Source organism: Cebus imitator, unplaced genomic scaffold (assembly GCF_001604975.1).
Source record: "Cebus imitator isolate Cc_AM_T3 unplaced genomic scaffold, Cebus_imitator-1.0 Scaffold380, whole genome shotgun sequence".
NCBI classification, from domain to species: domain Eukaryota; kingdom Metazoa; phylum Chordata; class Mammalia; order Primates; family Cebidae; genus Cebus; species Cebus imitator.
In genome coordinates, this window is record NW_016107695.1 from 141661 (window position 1) to 158686 (window position 17026).

Sequence of the window (17026 nt, forward strand, 5' to 3'; positions counted from 1 at the left end):
TTTCTTTGCATTGGGTTAGAACATGTTCTTTTAGTTCACAGAAGTTTCTTACTACCCAGTTTCTGAAGTCTGATTCTTTCATTTCATCACACTCGTTCTCCTTCCAACCTTGTTCCCTTGCTGTTGAGGAGTTGTGATTCCTTGTATGAGGAGGGGTGTTCTAGTTTCGGTTGTTTTCATCCTTTTTGCGCTGGTTTCTTCCCATCTTTATGGATTTATCCTCCCGTCGTCTTTGTAGTTTCTGGCTTTCGGATTGGGTCTCTGAGTGGATGTTCTGTTTGTTGATGATGAGGTTATTTCTGTTTCTTAGTTTTCCTTCTAACAGTCTGGCTTCTCTGCTGTAGGTCTGCTGAGGTCCACTCCAGGCCCTGCTTGCCTGGGGATCACCTGCAGCAGCTGCACAACAGTAAGGGGTGCTACCAGTTTTCTTTGTCTGCTGTCTTTGTCCCAGAAGGATACCCGCCAAGTGTCAGTCTGATGTCTCCTTTATGACGTGTCTCTTTGGACATTCAGGGGTCAGGGGGCTGCTTGAGGAGGCAGTCTGTTCTTTATAGGAGCTCAAATGCTGAGCTGTGATCTCTGTTGTTCATTCAGAGCTGCTGGGCAGGTACATTTAGGTCTGCTGCAGCAGAACTCATAAACCGCTTTTTGTTCCCAGGTGCTCTGTCCCAGGGATTTATGGCTTTAGTTATGAGTTTCCCTTATGCTGCCGCCTTCTTTTTTTTTCCTTCAGAGCTTCCCTGCCCAGCAAGAAGGCACCCTAGTCAGTGTCTGCCTGTAGAGGCTTTGCTGAGCTGCTGTGGGCTCCGCCCAGCTTCCGAGTGAACTTCCCTGCAGTCCTGTTTATATGGGTGTAGTTAGAAGTGCCTCGGCAATGGTGGCCCGCCTTTGTTATGGCAGACTCTCTCTGTAGTGGCGGGTTGCCTTGGCAACGGCGGGCTGCCTCAGCATTGGTTGACTACCTCCATAGTTTTGGAGTGCCTCAGTAATGGCAGACACCCCTCCCCCACAGAGCTGGACCATCCCGCGTTCTGCTGCACTTGCTGTGAAACTCTCAATCTAGAGAGTTTCTGTTTGCTCTTCTTTTGTGGGGGTGGGACCAGCCGAGCCTAATAGCCTGGCTCCCTGCTTCAGAGTCTTTTTTTTTTTTTTTTTAAGTTGGAGTTCCAGTCGCCTGTTGAAGAGGCACCAGGATCTGTGTGTTTTTCCGTGTGGCGACTCATTACGCTGGCTGAAACAGCGGCACTGAGATTCGTGGCGCTTTTTTTGCTCTGGAATCTACTGTCCTAGTTCTGTGTTCAGTTCCCTTTTTAAACAGATGAATGGGCGACTTCCTGTGGCTCCAATCGCCATCCAAAAGGGCACCCCGACCAGTGTATTTTGTACAGAGAGCCACTGCGCTGGGGCGCTGACAAAGCAGCCGCATGGGGCAAAGCAGCCGTGCCAGCTGACACAGCCCCGCTGGCCAAGACAGCCGCACTGGCGACCTGTGGGTCTCCTTCGCCTGGGAATTGCCTAGTCTGTGGGCAATAAAAATGCTGCGTCCACTCACCCTCTGTGCTTTCACTGGGAGCTGCAATCCTGAGCTGTTCCTAAACGGCCATCTTGGATCGATCCTTGCTATCATTTCAATGAGAATTATGTTATTACCTTTATCTTCGTTCCCATGCATAAATATATCATTTTTATCTGGCTGCCTTTAAAACTCTCTATATTATCAATTTTGAACAATTTGATCATGCTATGTTTTTGTGTGTTTTTCTTCATATTTCTCATTCTGTGTGTCTTAGGCCATTCTTGCGTTGCTAAAAAGAAATACCTGAGACTGGGTAATTTATAAAGAAAAGAGATTTAACTGGCTCATGGTTCTGCGGACTTTACAAGCATGGCACCAACATTTGCTTTGCTTTTGATTAGGACCTGAGGAAACTTACAGTCATTGCAGAAGACGAAGGGGGAACAGGTACTTCACAGGGTAAAAACAGGAACAAGTGGTCAGGAGGAGGTGCCATATACTTTTAATTGACCCGATTTCATGAGAATGCACTCAATATGGTGAGGAAAGCATCAAGCCATGAGGAATTTGCTGGCATGACCCAAACACTTCCCACCAGGCCCTACCTCCAGCACTGGGGATTACATCTCAACATGAGATTTGTAGGGGACGTGCAAACTATATCATTTCACTTTTGGTCCCCTGAATCTCATGTCATTCACACATTGCAAAATACAATCATGTCTTTCCAACAGTCCCCCAAAGTCTTGCCAATGAAAAGAGTGAAACTCTGTAAAATATTTTAAAATATTTATTCTGAGCCAAATATGAGTGACCATGGCCCATGACATAGCCCTCAGGAGGTCCTGAAAACATGTGCCCAAGGTGGTTAGGGCACAGCTTCATTTTATATATTTCAGGGAGGCATAAGACATCAATCAAACACAAGAAATACATTGATTTCGTTCAGAAAAGTGGGACAACTCAAAGTGGGGACTTTCAGGCTATAGGTAAAATTAAACATTTTCTGGTTGATAATTGGTTGAGTTTGTCTAAAGGCCTGGGATTGATAGAAAGGAATGTTCAGGTTAAGATAAAAGATTGTGGATACCAAGTTTTACTGTGCAGAGTAAGCTCTCAGATAGCAGACTTCAGGGACAGCAGGTTGTAAGTTATTTCTTATTGGACTTAAAAAGGTACCTGGCTCCTTAGTTGATTATCCCCTGGATCTGGGAAGGAAGGAAGGAAAACAAAGAGGAAAGGGGATTCTCTATAGAATGTGGATTTTTTTGCCACAAGAGACTTTGCAGGGCAATTTCTAGATATGGCAAGGAAATATATTTTGAGGTAAAATATTTTGATTTTCTTCCTTGTTATGCCAGAGTCAGATTGGAAAGTAAGTCATGATATACAGCGTCAAATAAAACCCATCTGATGAGAATTTATGGGTTGTAGGGCATGACTCCCCAGATCCCTTATAAAGGAATTTTGGTACGATAAAAAACTAAGAGCTTAGTCCTCAGTCTTAAACTGTTTCAGCATCAACTCAATCAAAAGTTCCAAGTCCAAAGTTTCATCTGAGACAAGGCAAGTTCCTTCTACCTATGAGCTTGTAAAATAAAAAACAGGTTATTTACTCCCAAGATATAAGGGGATTATAGGCATTGGGTAAACATTCCCATTTCCAAAGGGAGAAATTGGCCAAAAGAGAGGGTCTACAGGCCCCATACAAGTCTGAAACCCAGCAGGACAGTCATTAAATCATAAAGCTCCAGAATTATCTCCATTGACTCTGTGTCCCACACCCAGGGCACACTGGTGCAAGAGGTGTACTCCCAAGGCCTGGGGCAGGTCTGTCCCTGTGGCTTTGCAGGATTCAGCCCTTGTGGCTGCTCTCACAGGTTGTTGAATCTAGGAGCAGGGTGCAAGCTGCTGGAATATCTGCCATTCTGGGATCTGGATGATGGTGCCCCTCTTCTCACAGCTCTAGTACACAGAGCCTCAGTGGGGACTCTGTGCAGGGGCTCCAACTCCACATTTCCCCTTGGCACTGCCCTAGTAGGAACTCTTTGTCAAGGCTCCACTCCTGCAGCAGGCTTCTGCCTGGGCACCCAGGCATTCTCACAAATCCTCTGAAATCTAGTCAGAGGCTGCTGAGCCTCCTTTACACTTGTATTCTGTGCACCCACAGGCTTAATACCACATGAAAACCACAAAGGTTTGTGGCTTGCACCCTCTGAAACAGCAGCCCAAGCTATATCTGGGGTTCTCTGAGCTGAGGCTGGAGCTGGAGAGGGGAGTAGTGTCCTGAGGCTGTGTAGGGTAGCAGGTCCTAGCCCTCAAAACCATTCTTTCCTCCTCTTCAGGGCCTGTAATGGGAGGGACTGCCTTGGAGATTTCTGGAATATCTTGGAGGCCTTTTTCTCATTTTCTTGACTATCAGCATTTGGTTCTTTTTTCAGTTACACAAATATCTTTAGTAAATGGTTACTCCACTGCTTGCTTGAATTCCTCTCACAAAAACACTGTTTCTTTTTGCCACATGGCTGGGCTGCAAATTTTCTGAAGTTTTATGCTCTGCTTCCCTTTTAAATATAAATTCCAACTTTACATCATTTCTTTGCTTCCATATGTGATCGTAGGTTGTTAGAACCAGCCAGGAGACATCTTAAATACTTTGCTGTTTAGAAATGTCTTCCATCAGGTCCCTAGGCCATCACTCTCAAGTTTAAGCTTCCACAGAGCCCTAGGGCACGAACAGAATATAGCCAAGCTCTTGGCTATGGCGTAACAAGTATGACCTTTCCTCTAGTTCCCAGTAAGTTCAGTTCAATCTGAGACTTCCTCAGCCTATACTTCACTGTCCTTATCACTGTCTGTGTTTTGGTCATAACCATTTAACTGGTCTCTAAGAAGTTCCAAACTTTCCATCATCTGCTTGTCTTCTGAGCCCTCCAAACTCTTCCGACTTCTGCTGGCTACCAGTTCCAAAGCCGCTTCTGCATTTTTAGGATTCTTTATAGCAATGCCCCACTCCTTGGTACCAATTTTCTGTGTTAGGCCTTTCATGAATTGGTCTCTTAATGAGAGTTAAACTTTGTAAAATATTTGAAGATATTTATTCTGAGTCAAATACAAGTGACCAGTGGCCTGAAGCACAGTCTCAAGAGGTCCTGAGAACATGTGCCTAACGTGCCTAGTCAGACCACAGTTTGGATTTATACAATTAGGGAGACATAAGACATCAATCAATACATGTAATATATACATTGGTTAGGTCCAGAAAGGTGGGACAATTCAAAGTGGGGGCTTCCAGGTCATAGGTGGATTTAATAATTTTCTAAATTGCAATTGGTTGAAAGAGTTATTAATCTAAAGGCCTAGATTCAATAGAAGGAATGTCTAGGTTAAAATAAGGGATTGTGAAGACCAAGGTCCCCAGTATACATAAGAAGCCTCCAGGTAGCAGGCTGCAGAGAGAATAGATTGTAAATATTTATTAGCGCCAGAGTCTTAGTGGATTCTTTTCTGGAATCCACTAAGATTCCAGAAAAAAGACCTGCAAAAGGAAGGGGATCCTCTACAGAATGCAGATTTTCCCCCAACAAGCGACAGCTTTGCAGGCCTATCAAGATATGGCAAAGAAACATAATTAGAGTTAACATATTTTAATTCCTTCTTTATCTGTCATGTGATGTTATGGCCAAGTTAGGTTGGACAGTGAGCCACGTTATATAGGGTTAAATAAAATCCCCCTGATAAGACTTTATGGTTTGTAGGATGTGAATCCTTAAGCCCCTTAGATAAGAATTTGGGCAAGAGAAGAAAAAGGTCAGAGTTTAGAAAGAAATATCTGAGACTGGGTAATTTATTAAGAAATGAGAGTTAATTGGCTCGTGGTTCTGCAGGCTGTACAAGTGAGGACTAAACTCTGATTTTTTATCTAGCCCAAATTCCTTCCTAAGGGGTTTAGGGAGTCATGCCCTACAAACCACAAATTCTCATCAGATGGGTTTTATTTGAACCTATATATCATGACTTACTTTTCAGTCTGACTCTGGCATAACATTATGAGACAAAGAAAAAGTATTCAACCCCAAAATATATTTCCTTGCCATACCTTGAAATTGTCTTGCAAAGTTTCTTGTGAGAAAAATCCACATTCTATAGAAAATCCCCCTTCCCCTTTGTTTTCCTTCCTTTCTTTTCAGATCTAGGAGATAATCAAGTAAGAGCCAGGCACCCTTTTAAGTCCAATAAGAAAAATTTTACAGCCTGCTCTCTCTGAAATCTGCTGAGAGCTTCTTCTGCACAATATAACATGGTATCCACAATCCTTTATCTCAACCTGAACATTTTATTTGATTCCAGGTTTTCAGATAAACTCAATCCGTTGTCAACTAGAAAATATTTAAATTTACCTGTAGACTAGAAGCCCCAGCTTTTGAGTTGTCCCGCCTTTCTGAAAGAAACCAATGTATTTCTTAAGTGTATTTGATTGATGTCTCTTGCCTCTCTAAAGTACATAAAACCAAGCTGTATACCGACTACCTTGGACATATGTTCTCAGGACCTCCTGAGGGCTGTGTCATGGGCCATAGTCACCCTCATTTGGCTCAGAATAAATCTTTTAAAATATTTTACAGAGCTCGACTCTTTTTGTTGAAACAACCATGACACCAACAAATACTTGGCTTCTGGTGAGGGCCTCAGGAATCTTATAATCATGGCAGAAGGCAAAAGGAGAAATACGCATGTCATACAGCAAAAGGAGCAAGGGGTAGGGGGAGGTACTATACCCTTTTAAATGACAAGATCTTGTGAGAACTCACTATGGTGAGGATGGCACCAAGCTATGAAGGATCTGCCCCATGACCCAAACACTTCCCAGTAGGCCCTACATCCAACACCAGGGATTATATCTCAACATGGGATTTGGAGGGGCCATCCAGATTTTATCATTGAGGTTCTATGGGTTTATGGTTTTCATCAAATTTGGAAAATTTTCAGCCATTATTTCTTCAAACATTCCCTTCCTCCCAAACTTTGTGGACGCTGCTTACACATACATGTCAGGTCACGTGAAGTTTCCCACAGCTCACTGATATGCTTTCATGTTTGTTAATATACTTTTTTTCTCTTTCATTTTTGCATAGTTTCTATTGGTTTGTCTTTAAATTTACCAGTCTTTTCCTCTGCAACATCTAATATGCTATCAATCCCACTGTTTTTTTTTTCAAATTTTATCTAATTCTAGTTTTCATCTCCAGAAGTTAGATCTGGGTCTGTTAAATATGTTCTATGCCTCTACTTAACTTTTGAACATATGGAAAAAGTCTTAGTAATAGTTTGAATGTTATTGTCTAGTAATTCTAACATTTGGATCAGTTTTAGTTTGGTTTCAAGTCTATCTGGATGACTTGTGGTATTGTATTTCTCTATTCATTTTTCTTCGTTTTTGACTAAATGGTCTTGTCTCCTGGAATACCTGGTTATTTTTTAGATTACTGGACTTCGTATATGAAAAAAAAGTATAGATGATTTGATACTCTGGATTATCTTACATTCTTCCAAATCAGTCATGCTTAGGGCACTGGCAATCCTAGATTACCCTAAGCCAGTCAGGTATTAAGACAATTCATAGCTGGGTTTCAGTTCTTGTGAGGGCTGTTTTATTTACAGTTCATCTTTACTCCTTAGGTTTTTTCTTTCTTGGGGTTCCCATTCTAAGCCTAGGGGTTTTAGCAGCATGCCCTTCCCTCTTATCTTGGTAGATTGTATTCTAGGTAGACATTTACTAAAATCCATTCATATTTCTTTACAGGAAAAAAATTGTAGAGTTCTCAACATTAAGGGTAAGGTGACAGAAATCTTTGCCCTTCTCCCAATATGGTAGTTCTTTTTGTGCCCCAGAAGATGATTCATTTGATTACACCATTTTTGTGCCCTTAGCCCCTTGAATCTCAGCTTCTCAGCTACCTTTACTGGAATTGTCAGAAGATGTCGTTAGTAGATGTCTTTATGAGACGAGTGACCCCAGATACTGTAGTGACTTCCCTCAGTTTTTTTCTTCCCTATAATCTTGTTATCATAATTCTTCAATGACTTGGTTTGCTTTCTGGTATCTTCAAAACGTGTGTCTCTCTCTGTGTGTATATATGTGTGTGTGTATATATACATATATTTTTTACATATTTTGTCCATTTTTTGTCCTTCTCATCAGTAGGGCTGGTACAGATGAGGTAATGCAACCTGTCTTTATTAGAAGTGGAATTCTCTAGTGATATCTCTCATATCAAACTGCCTATTGTCTATTTAACATCACACTATCAGCATCTCAACTTACCATGGACCAAATGGACCATGATTTACCCCAGTCCCATTCCATTTTCCCTTTGTTTTTTGTTCTTGAGACATTGTTCCCCCAAGATTTTAACCTCAAACCCTGATTCACTTTACTTTTGTTTTTCCCTCCATCCCTCCATATCCATTGGTCATGGAGTCTTCAGTCATCATCTTCTCTCTGTCCCCATCATCATTATCTTAGTCCAGGTCTTTATTGGATTTTCCTTGAGCATTCTCATGCATTCCCATCTGTCTCTCTAGCCCATTGTACCCCCAACACTCGTCTCCTCCATACTTGTAGCAATGTTATGTTCCTGGAAAACAAATCTGGTCATTATATTATTCTGACTGCACGTTTTTTGCTGGATTTTAATTCCCTAGAGAGTGTAATTGCCAAGGTCCCCACACCTGGGCCTCACCTTTCTCCAGTCTCCTCTCACTTCTTTGCTTGTCTGGGCAGTTTCTTACCCATGCCTTGTCTTTCTGGGGACCTGAATGTCCTCCTCCTCTTGTCAATCCCTCATTCTTCTCCTTATTCCTCAGTTTTCAGCTCAGCTGTTACCTCTTCTGATGTGGTAGTAGAGACATGTTCTATATTTGGTTAACTAATAAGTAACAAAGAAATAGAAGAATGAGGTAACCTGTATCATTTTATTAGTGTGTGTGACAGTGAATGGCAGTGAAATGGTTAACCTGAGAGAATAATTTAGTAGTACATAGCAGGAATTTTAACAAATGAATTAACAATGAATATGTAAAATAAATGTATTTGAAAAACTCAATCTTTTATTAGGTTTGAGGTTATGTTGTTATACTCTTTTATTTTTAAATGTTGTCTATTGAATGTGTTATTTTTGATTTTTGTTAATTTTCTCAGCTTCTAATCCTACGAGGACACCATCAGCCAATTACTGCTATGGCTTTTGGAAATAAAGTGAATCCACTTCTAATCTGCTCAGCATCACTGGATTATGTTATAATGTGGAACCTGGATGAATGTAGAAAGAAAGTACTTCAAGGTAAGTGAAAATCTAAAACATGTTTTTAAAAACCTAGAAACAGAATAACTCATCCTTCAGTATACTTGGTACTACCCAAGGGATGTTTCCCTTGGGTAACACCAATCTCTCAGGGCAATTTAGGGTAATTTTGTATTCCCTTTACCTTGAACCCAGGTGTGCAAGCAGGGTGCTTTATATGGAGAGGACACCAGGCCCGTTCAGACTTACTGACCTTTGTTGTGTGTTATGCTGATCTTATAGGCTCACTGGTTTTGATATGTCACTTCTTATTTCAAAAACTGTCAATTTTGTGTCAACCTGAAAACATGTAGGCAAGTTGAAATAGTCTGTTCTTGCACAGCACGGTTTCTTGAGCACCTGTAATTATTTAGGCTAGAAACACGGTGGTGAATAGGAAGGGCTTGGTCCCAAATCCTGTGGAAGTCACAGCTCAGAGTTTGAGACAGACAGATGCTGCTGTGGAAGCCAGTGACTGAATGGCTATGAATTGTGGATGTGCAGCAGAGAAGGCAGATGAGGACAGGGCAGCATGCACGTGCATGGAAGCACTTTGAGAAGCAGGATCTCAAGGAGGAGCCTGTGGGCTGAGGATGTGAAGGGATGGGATAGAGGGCTATGCTTTTGGCAGATGGACCTGACTTTGCCAAGGCCCTGGGAGTTCTTGGAGCATGCTGATGTTAGGAGAGTCTTATCTGAGAAAGTAAAAAAGTTAGGTGGGGACCACATTAAGGAATTCAAGTTTTGTACAATTATATAGAGAAGTTAGAGGATTACATTAAAACACAAATGCAAAGTAACTATAAATCTATGTAGTCTATATAGGGATATAGCACACGTGTCTCTCTCTCTAGGCTTGGTGGCCGTGGGACATGAGCATGTGTCTCTCTAGACTTGGTGGCTGTGGGACATGAGCACGTGTGTGTCTCTCTAGACTTGGAGGCTGTGGGACACGAGCATGTGTCTCTCTAGACTTGGTGGCTGTGGGACATGAGCACGTGTCTCTCTCTAGATTTGGTGGCTGTGGGACCTGAGCGTGTCTCTCTCTCGACTTGGTGGCTGTGAGACATGTGCACATGTCTCTCTCTAGACTTGGTGGCTGTGAGACATGAGCACTTATCTCTCTCTAGACTTGGTGGCTGTGAGACCTGAGCGCGTATCTTTCTCTAGACTTGGTGACTGTGTGACCTGAGCATGTGTCTCTCTCTAGACTTGGTGGCTGTGGGACATGAGCACATGTATGTCTCTGTAGACTTGGTGGCTGTGGGACCTGAGAGTGTCTCTCTCTAGACTTGGTGCCTGTGGGACCTGAGTGTGTGTCTCTCTAGACTTGGTGGCTATGGGACCTGAGCATATCTCTCTCTAGACTTGGAGGCTGTGGGACACGAGCACGTGTCTCTCTAGACTTGGTGGCTATGGGACATGAGCCGTGTGTCTCTCACAGGCTCTGAGGGGAGTATATCTGTATTTTGCTGGTGATAGGTCCATGGTGCACACCAGGACCAGATAACCTTGCCCGCCATTTTTTCCTTCATCTCTGCGGGTTTGGAGAACAGGCTTTGCATCAGGCTGCAGCTGCTGCACACGTTGTTTGGGTCTCGGGAACCTCCTGGCTGTTTGTAGGTGTCCTGACATTGCTTAGTCCCTGGAGGCCTGGGTTGGATCAGCTCCTACTGCCTTCCTTCCAACTGATGTTGGCTGAGCCTGGACATGAGGGTGCATGTGGGGTTGGATGTGGGTGAGAAGCATCAAAACATGCAGTTCAATGTGCATGACTCTCACTGCAGCCTCCAGAGAAAGGCGTCTTCCTGTTTTGATGCTGAGGGATTCTCTGCAGGGAAGTGCTGCATTTCCCAGGTTTTCAGACTTCTGTATATTCAGTATATTTGATATTCTTAAAGAATCAAAATCACATCAAAACTCATTGTCATTCATTCAGTAATTTTAGAATAGAGGATTACATTCTTAGTACTTTTCTCAGATTAATGCAATGCTGAATGCATTTGGTGAATGGGTACTAATGGTGAAACTCACTCTAGGGCTGGTCCCGCGAGGGACTGTCATGGGCTCACTTTTGGGAAAGGTGCTGTGTTTACAGTTGAGCCTGGATGATCGAGTTGTTGCTGTGTGTGCTGGAAACAAGATATTCATGCTGGATATTGAGGTAAGATTGAACTTCACACCTGGATTTCACAGAAGGGTATAGCTGATGGGGCCACCTGGGTTCTGGGACCCTGCCCAACTCTCTTTTCTTTTTTTCTGTACTCCCTTTTTTTAAAAGCTATATCTTAAATTTAGTTTACTTTTATAAAATCATATCTCTACCTTGCAATTGGAAAACCACTGGTATCAGATAGTGATATTTATATAAATATTAAAACTCCCCATGGAATCTGGGTATCAGGCATGACTTAAGAAAACGCATTCTGCAAAACTTTTATTTCTCAGAAATTCCCTGATTATAGGCATCCTTCCTAACATAGCACTTTTGCTTATATCTTTTATCAAAATTTTACTTTTATCAAGAATCAGACTTTTTGCAGCCATCTCATCACCAGGATTAGTTTAAGGAAATGTGTCACCTCTCCCTGCCTGTGTGATTTGTACTTCGTGTGTGGCTGGAATAGTCAGCTGTCCCCTTTGCAATTTTAGAAAGCAGTGTTAGAAATCAGGAAATGGGAATCTAAGGGAACATGAAGGAGGACTTTGTTTCCTCTGAGTTCTTGCCCTTCAAGCCTGATTTCCATATGAACACAAAGCCCTGTGGGTCGCCAGCTTGTGACAGTGGCTTCCTGGGTGCTGTCTTGGCTGTAGGAGGTTTTAGGGACTTCAGGAGGAAAGGGTAACTCATGAGCATCCACTGCCATACCATCTTGTCTTGTTTTAGGAAGTCCCAGGTGGAGAACAGACGCTGAGGGGTTGGGAACACAGGGAAGTACATTTTGAGGTACAGGCAGGGAGCTTCAGGGTGGATGCATGGGGCAGATGGTGTGGAGACAGGAGTCCTGAGGAGATGCCACTTCCTAATTCGCCCAGGGTCAGCTCTGGTCAGTGCCGTCTGTTAACACTGCCAAGACTGTGCCTATGGCTGAAGCTTTCCTCTTGGCTAGACATCTGAGTCTTCACCCGTGTTTTATGTACAGAGTTCCAACTTGAAAAGAGGAATAATATGGGCCTTATTTTAATAGCAGCCATGTTCTGCGACATGCATAGAACATCCTGATGTTAATCACCCCCACAAAGTTCCATCCCCGACCTTCTGCACACATTCTCTCAGGCTCAGGCTGTCCTGGCCAAGCTGCAGGGCCACCTGGGCCCAGTGACCGCGGTGGAGTTCTGTCCCTGGCAAGCAGGCATCATCATCTCGGTATCCGAGGACAGAGGCTTTAAGGTGAGCGATGGACACTGGACCGCATTCCCACGTGGCACGCGTTGTGGAAAGACCTGTGGTTACAGGGGGGCTGTGTGGCTGCTTCACGGCCAGTGCCGCCTGAGTGGTGGTGTTTCTGCCTCACTCTGCAAGGCGACCGCTGTCCTGATTTCCATGTAAACACCACGCCGTGATGCTTCATGGTCACTGCCACCTGAGTGGGGGTGTTTCTACCCCACTTCTGCAAGGTAAACACCGTCCCAGCTGCCATATAAACACCAAGCTCTGATGTTTGCAGGGCCGCTGGCTGGGCTTGGATAACTTATTGGATGGCCCCAGCTTTCCCACAGTGGAATCCAGGGCCTGAGAGAGCCCAAGCAGGAATTCTTCTGCACGGCATTTCCCAGGCCCAGAGCAGAAGAGCCAGTTCCAGGGTAGAGGGCTCAGTCAGAACAAAATGAGGATCTAGAAGAAAATGAAATGCAACTTCAGTTTTTATCCAGTTGATATGAGTGTGCACCTGGCGGCCGGAATGTGGGCCTGACACGCAAGTGTGCACCTGACAGTGTAGACCTGACACACGGGTGTGCACCTGACAGTATAGACCTGACACGTGGGTGTGCACTTGACAACTGACAGTGTAGACCTGACCCGTGGGTGTGCACTTGACATTGTAGATCTGACATGCAGGTGTGCACTTGACAGCTGATAGTGTAGACCTGACACTCGGGTGTGTACCTGACCATGTAGACCTGACCCGCGGGTGTGCACCTGACAGCTGACAGTGTAGACCTGACATGTGGATGTGTACCTGACAGTGTAGACCTGACATGCAGGTGTGCACCTGACCATGTAGACCTGACCCATGGGTGTGCACCTGACAGTGTAGACCTGACCCGTGGGTGTGCACCTGACAGCTGACAGTGTAGACATGACACATGGATGTGCACCTGGCAGTATAGACCTGACCCATGGGAGTGCACTTGACAGCTGACAGTGTAGACCCGACCTGTGGGTGTGCACCTGACAGCTGACAGTGTAGACATGACACATGGATGTGCACCTGATAGTGTAGACCTGACATGCAGGTGTGCACCTAACCATGTAGACCTGACCTACAGGTGTGCACCTGACAGTGTAGACCTGACCCGTGGGTGTGCACCTGACAGCTGACAGTGTAGACCTGACCTGTGGGTGTGTAGACAGCTGACAGTGTAGACATGACACATGGGTGTGCACCTGACAGTGTAGACCTGACCCATGGGTGTGCACCTGATATTGTAGATCTGACACGCAGGTGTGCACTTGACAGCTGACAGTGTAGACCTGACACTCGGGTGTGCACCTGACCATGTAGACCTGACCCATGGGTGTGCACCTGACAGTGTAGACCTGACATGTGGATGTGCACCTGACAGTGTAGACCTGACATGCAGGTGTGCACCTGACCATGTAGACCTGATCCATGGGTGTGCACCTGACAGTGTAGACCTGACCCGTGGGTGTGCACCTGACAGCTGACAGTGTAGACCTGACCTGTGGTTGTGCACCTGACAGCTGACAGTGTAGACATGACACATGGGTGTGCACCTGGCAGTGTAGACCTGGCCCATGGGAGTGCACTTGACAGCTGACAGTGTAGACCTGACCCGCGGGTGTGCACCTGATAGCTGACAGTGTAGACATGACACATGGGTGTGCACCTGGCAGTGTAGACCTGGCCCATGGGAGTGCACTTGACAGCTGACAGTGTAGACCTGACCCACGGGTGTGCACCTGACAGCTGACAGTGTAGACATGACCCCCGGGTGTGCACCAGACAGTGTAGACCTGACATGCAATTGTGTACCTGGAGGTCAGGGTGTGGGCCTGACACGTGAGTGTGCAGATGACAGGGTGTAGACTACTACAGTTTCTGCTTGGTGCCCCTATCTTGGCAGTGTTGACCAAGTGCCTGGGAGCTATTTCTAACCTTGTTTCATTTTTGTTTCCAAGTCTTCAAATCCATCAGGGGTTATTTATGGAAGTGATGTGATTTTTTTTCTTTTTGATTCTGATATCTTTTATTGTGTTTCTACATTTTTATGTTGTGCTCATTTTATTGCTTTCTGTTTTAGATAATCATTTACTTTGACTAATCTAATATTGGGTAGTACTGTTCGCTTAACCTATTGCAATAATGGCAACATTCTTCTCTATGTTTATCCAAAGGTCTGGGACCATTGTACAGGATCGTTAATATACAGTTCATCTGTGTTATCAGGTAAATTTAAAACTCTCATGTTTCCTGTAAATAACCCAGTTATTCTACAGCATATTTCAGGGCATAAGATGAAGCTGTAACATTCAGGTGGATGTGAATGAGACGATCTCAGGCTTACAGCCCTTCAGGACCCTCCGCATAGGGAAAGGATTCACTTAACAGTGAATGCCCTTGAAGTTTTTCAACTAAAATTAAACGTGTTTAATTGGAGTCGGGGCCTTTCTGTTTTGGAAAAGAGTAAAGCATGTTTGCTGTCAGATAAAATGCCAGAGTACCTAGGGAAGGCGAGCCCTCTGCTCTCTGTAGAAGCAAGTCCCAGAACCAGCGGTGTTGGTGGGGCCAGGACTGCCCTGCTCATCCCGCGTGCGCGGCAGTGCGCCACACGGCGGCCTCTGGGCCAAGCACTGAGCATGTGTGCAGCTCGTGACCGCTAGGGTCGTTGCATTCTTAATCAGATGGCTTTTGTGTTGGTAAATGAGACTGGCACACGGTCACACCAATGCAGCCCCAGCACCTCTCCAGTGCAGCCCGGTGGTGTCCCCCGGGCGCCTCAGGGCACTGGTTTCCTGCATTCGCTTTGTTCCTCTTGTGCACGTTCTGTCTTCCCAGAAGAAGAGGGGTAGGGAACTAAAAGGACAGCGTTCTTTCGTGGGGTAAGTGACATGAAAATGCCATGTGTGTACGTATGCAACAATCTTGCATGTTCTTTACATGTACCCCAAACCTAAAATGCAATTTAAAAAAAAGTGCTATGATAACATGCTAAGCTGTCTCATGGCATGTGGGCTCAACAGCACGTCCTGTTAAGGTGGACATTTTCAGTAGGAATATTGGCATCTCTTTTACTCTCTCAGTAAGCATCAATTTCTGTTAAAAAAAAAAGAAAAAGAAAATGCCACTTAAAGCATATACAGATACTAGTAGAGTTATTGTTATAGCCTCTCAGAGATTTAACATTCTTTCTGAGGTCAATGTATCCATGTGTAGATTACGGTACTCTAATGACTTGAATACATTGCCTTCTCTCAAGGTGAAGCACTTTTCTTGGAAACATGTTGGAATCTTTTTACTGAAATTAATGATATGGAGTTGCCAAGAACAATGATACACTTGATCTTAGATTTCATTTATAGTTTAATTAGGACATGTAGTATTTTTCAATATTCATTTATTTAATTTTCCTGAATTATTGACAGTTTGAATAAAATGACATCCTAGGCAAAAATCTTTTTTTCCAGGAAAACCAGATATCCATTTAATTGCTGTTTTCATTACTAAGTCCATAATTTTATTATATCTGGCTGACTCAGGAATCCTTCTGCTCCAAGTGCAATGTTGATTGAACACCAGTGCTTCCCTCCATCTAGGTTATAAAGCAGCTGAGGACTGGGTGGTGGTTTAATCACACCAGGCCTTCTGTTGGGCAGGTGGGATGGGAATCCTCAGGACCAATATGTGGCGGACTCCCCGGGCGTCCTTTTGGGTGACTTCCTCAGCCTTCCTTGTGTGCATGAGGTTTTCAACATTTGTATTCACATACAATTTTTACCTTTTTTTTGGAAGAAATTATTTTGGAATAGTTCAAACTTGACTAACAGAAATACTGTAAGTAAATATGTGTAAAGAGATAAGTAAAACTGATAGTTCTTGGCTTAATTGGTACCAGGCGCTTATAAAGCTAAATTTTCTGATGTTCCTTTCACCAGCATATCCTCTACTCAGCTTATTCATTGATGCAGAAAGCAGGCAGCTGGTCACTGGGTGTGCTGATGGCCAGGTGAGACAGCCACGGAGTTAAGTTTCAGTTCTCAGACATTCCTGTATGTGAGCATGTACACGAAGGTCTTTGTCTTCATGCTGCTTTGTATTTTCCCGTGATTTGAAAAAAACTCATCCACCTTAGTGCTGAGAATGTGACCTTCTGTGGGTATCAGCATCACTGTGGGTTCAGTATGGTCCCAGGCTCCCTGGTCTGCAGAGGAGCTGGGTCTACATGTCCCAGAGCTCCATGCATGTTTCTGGAGTACAGCAAAAGTGAGGGCCACTGACATGACCTTTAAAACCAGATGAGAAGAGGGCTGTGAGCAGACATCCCACACACGCTGCCTGTGGCCATGGAGACGCTCTCTGGACTTCTCCTCTGGTGGCTTCCCCAGGGCTCCTTGTGCTCCTGTTTCATGTCAGCTTACACACTGTTGAAAACCTGAATATATTGATCTTTTTCAAAACATTTTTTAGGTGAGCATTTTAGGTTCATTTCACAAAGCCTGGATAAAGTTGCTGTTGATATAATTTGAAAAAGATATTTTTGAAAAGTTAGATTTTTTTTTTTCTTCTGACAAAGTTGACCGCTCCTGACTTTGTCTTTTCAGCCAGGGCATGTGGGACATACTCTTGGCTGTGAAGCTGTGGGGTGTGTGCAGAGAGCCTGGGGTCTGAGGGTCCCGGAGGTGATGTGAGGTGTTTGCAGAGAGCCTGGGGTCTGGGGGTCCCGGAGGTGCTGTGGGGTGTATGCAGAGAGCCCAGGGTCTGGG

At 44.3% G+C, this 17026-nt stretch overlaps 1 protein-coding gene across 1 annotated transcript in view; it reads left to right on the plus strand.

Moving 5' to 3' along the window:
* The window catches only part of WDR27 (WD repeat domain 27), a 275100-nt gene that overhangs the window by 24875 nt on the left and 233199 nt on the right, over positions 1 to 17026 (plus strand). The window contains exons 2-6 of the mRNA XM_037731066.1: positions 8718 to 8859; positions 10899 to 11023; positions 12137 to 12250; positions 14441 to 14492; positions 16199 to 16269. Of these exons, the coding sequence (XP_037586994.1) occupies positions 8718 to 8859; positions 10899 to 11023; positions 12137 to 12250; positions 14441 to 14492; positions 16199 to 16269 (504 nt within the window). The remainder of the gene's footprint in view (positions 1 to 8717; positions 8860 to 10898; positions 11024 to 12136; positions 12251 to 14440; positions 14493 to 16198; positions 16270 to 17026) is intronic.